Source organism: Apaloderma vittatum, unplaced genomic scaffold (assembly GCF_000703405.1).
Source record: "Apaloderma vittatum isolate BGI_N311 unplaced genomic scaffold, ASM70340v1 scaffold37721, whole genome shotgun sequence".
Classification (NCBI taxonomy): domain Eukaryota; kingdom Metazoa; phylum Chordata; class Aves; order Trogoniformes; family Trogonidae; genus Apaloderma; species Apaloderma vittatum.
Window position 1 is genome coordinate 1 of NW_009699149.1, and position 8,637 is coordinate 8,637.

The following is an 8,637-nucleotide window of genomic DNA, read 5'->3' on the forward strand; positions in this document are numbered from 1 at the left end:
TGGGGAAGAGGCAAGCCTCCAGGGCCTTCAGCCTCTACGCCAACATCGACATCCTCCGGCCCTACTTCGATGTGGAGCCCGTCCAAGTGCGAGCCAGGTGGGCAGGGCCCGGCCCGAGCCATCTCCACCGGGGGTGGGGGGTGGGCACAGGAGGGGGCAGCGGCTTCTTGCCAAAACTGGTTGTCCCCGCCAGAACAAGCGAGCTGGAGTCACTGCCAGCTTTGCGGAAAGGCTCAGATGTGGGGAAATGCACCACACGTTGTCCTGTGCTCCTGCACTCCTTAGTGAGGTCTCCCAGCTGGGCTGTCCTTGCTGCTTAGGGCAGAAGAAAGGGCTTTGGGGCATCTTCAGCCCTTTAGCACTCAGCCATGTTATGCGGCTTCTGTTGGGTTTGCAACATGTCTGTGTCCACAAAGGCAAAGTTTTGTGAGGCTGAGTGACGAAAGGTGCCTTTCCTTCCTGCTGTTCTGTTGGTGATCTCTCATCCCCGAGTTGCTCCCCCAGCAAAGTTAACCCACTGACAATAAGGCTTTCCTTCTTTAGTTACCTCATGTGACCCTTTAGAAGCAATCTCTGTCCCCCAAAGACTGCAACCACAGCAGAAAATGCTGGTAATAGGTGTAGGGGATCTTTTACTTCTGAAGCACTTTGTTAACCATCCTGTTTTTCTCTCTGCTCCTGATGTCATTTCCTGCTTTGCTGTGGTGCAGACTGCTAGAGTCCATGATTCCTGTGAAGATGATTAATTTCCCACAGGTGAGTTCCCTTGTGCTGAACCAGACTCCATGGCCAAGTGAATGTCCCACAGAAACCTTGTAAATCTAAAGTAGTCCATATTATTAAGGACCTCCGTTTGTTAGGTGTTCATCTCCCTGAATGTGTTGGTAAAGTTTCCTATGGGTATTCCAAACCGCAGTGTGCTACCTTTAGTGCTGGTACAGTTCCAGACCTCTAGGCTCCATGCGTCCCAGACTGCTCACCACGCAACGTATTCTACCTGCCTCACGCCAGCAGTGCCCCTGCTGTTACCTCTCAGGTGGCTGGGTAATAAACTTCACCCAAAGCACTTCTTACACTGGGAGTACTAACCAAGGTTTTCCTGGTCTGTCTCCTATAGAAGATTGCAGGTGAGCTGTATGGACCCCTCATGCTGGTTTTCACGCTGGTGGCTATCCTTTTGCATGGGATGAAGACCTCGGACACTATCATTGTACGTCAAGTCTCAGTGATAAGTTGTGGTTTGACTGGGCTGTGGATTTCTCTAATGGTATCAGAAACAGAGAGGAAACCTCTTCCATGGCTGAATAGTGTCTTGCTGAAAAGCAGATTGATTTGAAGAAGAACCTGTTAGTTTGGGGAAGGGGGGGAAGGATGCTGCTGGGAGACCTGGGGTGTAGGTTATGTGGCACCCTGAAGGCTACTAGCTAGCTATTTGATAATGCCTAAAAAGGCTCTCTGAGGAAGAATTTGAGTACTGGCAGGTGACTTCTTTGAGTCCTCTTCATCCTGACACTGTCTCCACAGAGGGAAGGCACACTGATGGGCACAGCCATCGGCACCTGCTTCGGTTACTGGTTGGGCGTCTCCTCTTTCATCTATTTCCTGGCATATCTGTGCAACGCCCAAATTACGATGGTGCAGATGCTGTCGCTGTTGGTACGTACAGATGGAGCTGCCCCACGATGCAAGTTGGCTGCATGCTGCGTGGCTGCAGCACAAGCTCTTTCCAGAGAATGGAAAAATCCTTGTAAATTGGTGGTCCCAGGTAAATGCACTGGGACAGTCTGGAATTCCACGATGCTTTTCTGACCTACCCCATGCCAGGCACAGCGGTAGCACAAAGAGGCAGTTCCTTCGTGCAGGATTTCTGCTCTCCACTTCGTCCTCTGAGTGCCTGGTGGTAAAAAACCCCATGAGATTCCAGTTTCTGTGGAATCAGAGGCTCTTTCCTTAGTTTGCAAAGTTGTTGCAATCTCTGACATCCCTATGAATCCTTCAGGCAGATGGTCTGCGTCAGCTGCTGTTAAAATTGTTTTGCTGGTTGACTCTTTGGCATTGAACGAGTGGTTTGTGAAGCATTGCAAAAGCAGGCTGCTTGTGCTCTTGATCAACAGCCCTTCTTGTGGGACTGACATTTGTAACGTAGGCATTTTTGTTTTGTCAGGGTTATGGTCTTTTTGGACACTGCATCACTCTCTTTGTCACCTACAATATCCACTTCCACTCCCTCTTCTATATCTTCTGGTTGGTTGTTGGTGGACTCTCTACACTACGAATGGTAAGGGACAGGCAGCCTGGGGCCCTCTTCTGGGGACAAGAAAGGGAGGAAAGTAGTGTTTGCTTTCTGTTCAGTTCATTTCACAGCCAGTCAAGCTTCTGTGAAGAGCAGCCTGATGTTCCCGAGTTGTTTGACCGCTGGTGAATTGTCTCTAATCTCCACCTTTCTCCTAGGTTGCTGTGTTGGTGTCGCGCACCGTGGGACATACCCAGCGGCTTATCCTGTGTGGGACCCTTGCTGCTCTGCATATGCTTTTCCTCCTCTATCTGCACTTTGCTTATCACAAGGTGGTAGAAGGTAAGCAAGGGAAATATGAAGACACATCCTGTTGGGTTTGAAGGAAGACATGCTGCTTTTCGCTCTCTCTGAGAGAAAGGATAGACAGTTTTGGTCTGACTCGAGGGCATCTGTGCTAGTTTCCAGCCAAGAATGACAAGGACTGGCTTTATTAGAGGAAACTGTTTTGAAGTAGGGCAGCAGGGAGATGTGGGCTAGTTTCTGTACACTGCGTTTTAGTACTTAAGACCTAAGTTGGGAGGCAGGACACTTAACTCTCTCCCCACAAGTCTAACAGCACTGACTGTTCTTGCACACAGATGTCCAGTCCCTTCCTGAATCTTGATGAAGTCAGGTTGTTTTCTGTGATTGGGAAATGTGTCATAAAAATTTTTTCTTTTTGGTCTAACATGTTTTTTATCTTGTGATGTACAACACAGATAGCAGAAGCTGCATTTTTCCCAGGTGGTGCTGTTTTACCAGGCTATACATATTCATATCCCCTTTCTGTCTCTTTTCGGTTTTTTTCCTAACAAAGTCTCAATCTCTTTTAGGACAAAAAAAAAAAAAGTCTTACCCAACCCATTGCTACAGAGTTTCCAAATCCCTAAATATGCAATTCTGCAAGTCTCTTAGTGAATTTAGGCAGCCAGACCTGTTCATGATATTTCTGATAAATCTGCATAATTTGGGCTTATAGCGTAGCATTAGAAGTCCTTTTAGATGTAAATACTGTTCTTTCCTGGATTCATTTTTGTCGTGAAGGTTCAGAGCCCTGATCTGCAACTTTTCAGCAGATGAAGTAGGATAAAATATACTCCATGCAATTTTCTTCAAGGCACTCCAAGGCTGATTTTCAGTCTTAGGGTAATTGACAGGGACTTGAGGACGTTTGCATCAGTATGCGTGTTTCCTGCCAAGTATGATCTATGTTTGCATTTGCGTAGTGATAAAAGTTGCCCATTGCACCCCCGACTGCAGTTCCTGATGTGAGTCTCTGAGTGTATTGGGATGAAAGCAAACAATTGGTCTAAGAGCAGGATCTGGGCTGGGCTGAGCTGGGGAGAGCACTGTACCAGTCTGCCTCGGCAGAGCAGCATCCCTGGCAGTGTCTGCATTTGGGTTAAATGTCCAGGGACTGGATCCGGTGCCCTCAAAGTGAAAGGAGCTACGTCCCTCCTGGTAACACGCCATTTCCCTGCCCGAAGGACAAGCTCTGATCTGTGCCCTGTGGCATGGGGAGTGTTTGGGACTGTCTGTTCAGTCTTTGGGGCTAGGTGACTCCTCCCATCGCCTGCAAGTGCTTTGCATGTCCTGGGCTCTGTCACCATCAACCACTACCTGGCCAGAGAGAAAAGCAAGGAGAAATGCATCATATGCACATGAATTAACTCTTGCCACTCTTCCCATTTTTTCTGTTCCCTGCAGGTATCCTGGACACGCTGGAAGGACCCAACATGCTGCCCTTTCAGAGAGTTGCCCGAGACATTCCAGTTGTTTCCAATGCTGTACTGAACACAACAGCCAAAGCCATTGCATTGACCCTGTAGTTTCACGGACTTGCTTCCTTCACTACTTTTGGGGCTGCATAGGGCCATAATAACCTGCTGGCTCTTAGGAACGGGACAGAACAGCAGGAAGAAGGCTCGGGTTTGGTTTCCTGGACCTGTCCTTTAGGTTGCAATTTTGTGCAGCTGTGTGGACTGCACCTCAGTGACTCAGAACTACACCAGGTCCGGGCTGTCTTGAGTGGAGTGGTTCTGTTGCCTGCACGTTTAGCTGGGATTTCCCAGCGCAGTTTGTCCCTTACCCCTCTTTCCGCTTGCTGATGTAACCCTAGGGGTATCTGCCTTGTTCCTGTCCTGAAGAGGGAAGAATTAAATTGATGTTGGTGCTGAATGATGTCTAACTGTGTAATGGAAAAACAGTGTTGGGTCTCTACACCTTTATCTGTCCTGTCCTAGACTCAAAGCAGGATTCTTTGCAATTTTCTGCTGTCCTACATCAAATGTTCTGTGATACATGGCCTGTCCTGGGCACCTCTTCCGTAGCCCAAGAGGCACAGGAACTTTAGGTTCTCTGGAGGTTTTCAGGAGCAGCGTGATGTTTAACCACATGCTCTTCCTCATCATATTCCAGATTGCTCCCTTTCTTTTCACTTGATCCAAGCTGCTGCCTCACCTCACTGTCCCTTCTGTGTATGTCAGAAATGTATCTCTCCTCACGCTTTCACATTGCTCTTTGTTCTTGGTGCCCTTCTGCCCACGTTGCTCTGTGGAACCCGACTTCAGGGGCAGCACGGTCTTGTGTGGATATTTCTGTTAAGAGGGTAGGGCATCCCACCGTTGTGCAGTTTGCTCTCATGTCTCCCAGCCACGGGGCTTCCACCGTACTGCTCTGAGCAGGAGTGGCATCCTGCTTCTCCAGCCACACAGTCTGCTGTGTCCTGTCTGGTTTTTCAAGCTGAGTCTGGGCCTTACTTCTGAAAGGACTCCCGGATCCTTAAGAAGTCTCTCGCAAACCTTTCTTCAGTGTTTTCATTAAACAAAGGGAGAAGTGGGGGCGAGGGTGATGGTAATCGAATTGGCAAATTTATCTCCAGGGTACTGATGCAGGAAAGCTCCAGTAAGGAAGCCTGGCCTTCCTTGTGCGGCAGTAACTCACAGCTGAGTAGTTCAGATTTAGCTTCCCTTCACTGCTCTAACTTGTGCTGGTCTGAGAGTGGAAAGCTATTAGCTAACAACTGGCTTTCACCTTTTATCTCCCTAGAGTTCTGGATGATTGTGGGAGAGAAGCCACCCCTCAGAGAAGTTCATACTTATGCTTGTGCTGAAAAAAAATAAAAAATTATGTTTCTCGGTGTACTCACAGGTTAGCTGTGTGCAAGGCAGACAGCATGTCAGAACTGCACTCTTTGGTCCCTTGCTTACATTAGCGGGAGAGGATGCAGCTGTAATGGTATTCGAACTAGTGCCAAGGTGCAATGAAAGAGAGAAAGACAGTGCCAGCTATTGCTGTCACAATGGTCATCTGCTTCGGTTAAAATAAAAATGTCACCGGATAGGACTTGAGGATTTTCAGTCACAGACCTACTTTCTGCTGTTTGCTTATTCCCGAGTTCATAATTTGTTCCCCTTCTAAAAGCACGAAGCTCATCTGCCAACAAACACATAATAGACACATTCTCTCTTCTCCCACCCCCCCTTAAGAAACTTCTATTGGCTGAAGGACACCACTTGGAGGAAGTAATTTGGGAGAATCAAATTAATTATTTGAGGTAGTAGTGTTCACATTTTTGGACCAACTGAACCACTTTAAACTCCTAGAATTTCTGTTACTTTCAAACTTGACAAAATGGAAGTGTTAAGTTTTTAACGCTGCATGACTCTGGTATTACCCTCTTTATAACTCCATGGGAGGTCAGTTTCTAAGTCGCCCTTCTTGCCCTGGCAGCCTAGAATGGGTCTGTTTCTCTTGGTGCAAACTCCAAGCACAGGCAGGGGGTAAGGAAAGGAGAAAGAGACAATCATCACTAGACTAAGTCCAGCCAAGAAGAAAAGTCGTTCTGCGCCAAACTATCACTGCTGATCTATGGACACAGAGAAGAGCTGTGCTCCCCTCTGGCACCTAGCCACTTAGCTAAACCTGGGGGATGAAGCTCTGTCCTGTGTTTTCACTCAAAGCACTCGAGAGAGCAGTGAACAAACTCTTCGTGCTTCTCCTGCGCAGCTAGTGTGTCATGTCAGCTGGGGACAGAAGACCAGAGCGACAGCCAACCACTCCCTTGGAAGCTCTGGGGCTTGCTCTGCTCCAGTTCTTCAGCCTTGATTAATTCTCTGTGCAGCAGCAGCAGCTGGAAGCTGAACTGTTCTGCACTGCCAGAAATGCAGTGCTCGGCTGAGAGCTTCAGCATCTCCTTCTGCTGACAGAGAGGGATGCACTCTTGCAGGGAAATGCATGCGTGCTGCAGTTCCAGCGAGCATGCTGAGCGTGCAGCCTTAGTAAAGTCCTTGTGGGAGGGCATCCCAGTGCTTACTCAAGTCCTCTAGTTACCAGGACAAGCCATACCGTGCCAGACTATCTCTTGCCTTTGTTTCCTGCCATGGCTCTTGCAAAAAATCTAAAGCAATTTTCTCCCTCCTCCCTTGCAGCAAATCTGAAATAATTTTTCCCCATTGCCTCCCCCCTTTTGAGGAAGGGTAGCTCTGTGAGAACTATGTAAGCTCCTTTTAATTAAATATGAAAGAGATGTACAAAGCTGTCACATTAGAAAGAGGAAGATAAAATGTATATGAAAGCATCTATGGCCTCCTCCTCTCCTCTGCGGTACCTGGGAGTCCAACCCTTCTTACAGTCTATCTTTGTTGCGCCATCACCTTAAGTTGTGTTTTGGAGGGCCAGTAGGTTATTTCTTCTGCAATTTGTTTTTCTTCCTGACTCTAGTCTCACTCTAGCTGCTACCCACCCACCATTTTTCTGTTTATATGTCAGCTCTTAATGGCATCAATCTAGAGAGTAAGCTCTCATTTCTTGTGCCCCCAGTAGGTAAACAAGAAACTACCTTTCTCATACCTGCTTCTCATAACTGCACATGACCAGGAAGCTGTATCTCGTTCTTCACAAAATACTGCTGGCAAATTCCCCTCTGGATAGTCCTTAATTAGGTTCAGGGAGCCAAGACTCTGAAACATCTAGCTCCTGTGCCAGTATTTCCCATGGTATTTGAACATGAAGTGAGGTCAAAAGAAGGCTTGTCTCTGCAATGTGCTCTTGCTCCTGACAACAGGCAGTGAAGAAGCCAGCACTAGAGCACCTTCGTGGATGCTTCAGGGCTGTTAATTGAAGTGGGACGTGTCCCAGGGGCTCTCCTCCAAGTGCCTCTCTAATAATAGCCTGTTTAACAAAACATGGGTTAATTAGTGCCTGGAGGTAACTGTGAGACTGTGAGGTGAGACCAAGTGCAGTCTTCCAGTCGACCTGTATGGATGGGCAGCTAGCATTTCCTCGGCCACCCCTCTCCACCACTCTGACATCCAGCCTCTACTCCTTGCAGCCCTTCAATACAGAAGATCCTGTTCTCACCTGGACCATTTAATATGATTTTAGACATCAGTTGCTCCTTTCTCTTTTTTTTTGAAAGCCATCACCTGTACCACAGCTGGATGCTTGCAGCTGCTGCTCATTTCCCAGTGCAGATGTCATGCCAGGCTGGTGCTCTGCTCACGGCGGGTCTTGCAGGTACAGCACCAAGCCCATGCATCCCTGTGCAACAGGGAGGCAGAGAGAGTCGTGTAGCTAGCTCTAGGCAACAGCAATGGGTTACTCAAAGGGCACGGTGACACCTACACTGTAAGTTAGATGCTGCAGCCAAAGCCTTAAAGCTGACATCTGAGCCCAGCTTGTCATCTGCTGCTCCCCAGTGTCTCATTCAGGACCTAACAAGCAGCCCTCGGCTCAGGTGACCTGCTCCTCCATTTCAGTGGAGAATTGCTTCATGTTCCCCTCTATATCCTATTTTTCCCCTCAACTTTCCATTCCCTCTCTCCTGCCCTGGCCTGCAAGCCAAGCAGCAGAGCCTGCACTTGTCCCAGAGTTACCCACCAGACTGGAATTCACTTGAGCCCTGCTATATGCAGCAGCCAGATTAGTTACGTGCAGAAAGCTGCCTACTTAGGCGGTTTAACCTAATTTCCGCATCACTAGCTTCCCTTCTCAGCTCAGTGGAGCTGAAAGCGCAGGGGCCCTGCTTCATATTTCCTCTCCAAAGGCAGGATTACCCGACAGAGGGAGAGAGGGGCCAAGGGCCCCTGATGGGTCCCTGCCAATTAGCAGGGGGTGAGCTCTGCCCCTCACACCTCGGCTCAGCAGTGGGGACGGGGAATCCAGTGTTGCTTCCCCACCTGCTGCCCCTGAGCACCGGCTCCACAAGCCCGGCGGCCCCAGGAGCGGCTTCACATTGGCCTCGCCACTCAGCCATGGGGCCGAGCTCGCGGTGTCATGGGCTTATGCGGGAGTGCGGCCGGCAGGGAGAGCCCTTCCCATGCGGTTCTCCGACCCGCCCTCCCTCCTGCCCCTCAGCGCTG

General features: G+C 49.0%; 1 protein-coding gene across 1 annotated transcript; it reads left to right on the forward strand.

The window, feature by feature from the left end:
* The first annotated feature begins 6 nt into the window (after nucleotides 1-6).
* YIPF3 (Yip1 domain family, member 3) lies at nucleotides 7-4,541 on the forward strand. Its single transcript, XM_009878257.1, has 7 exons — nucleotides 7-97; nucleotides 711-756; nucleotides 1,118-1,210; nucleotides 1,525-1,656; nucleotides 2,165-2,278; nucleotides 2,452-2,575; nucleotides 3,983-4,541. Exons 2-7 carry the CDS (start codon nucleotides 724-726, stop codon nucleotides 4,102-4,104), a joined length of 618 nt encoding a protein of 205 aa, XP_009876559.1. The 5' UTR covers nucleotides 7-97; nucleotides 711-723; the 3' UTR covers nucleotides 4,105-4,541.
* Nucleotides 4,542-8,637: the final 4,096 nt, after the last annotated feature.

Excerpts from the sequence above, each read along its gene's own strand:
- YIPF3 (XM_009878257.1), top strand. The coding sequence starts at position 724 with ATGATTCCTGTGAAGATGATTAATTTCCCACAG. Across the intron at positions 1,657-2,164 it reads TGCAGATGCTGTCGCTGTTG|GGTTATGGTCTTTTTGGACA; the intron begins GTACGTACAGAT and ends TTGTTTTGTCAG. Across the intron at positions 2,279-2,451 it reads GACTCTCTACACTACGAATG|GTTGCTGTGTTGGTGTCGCG; the intron begins GTAAGGGACAGG and ends CCTTTCTCCTAG.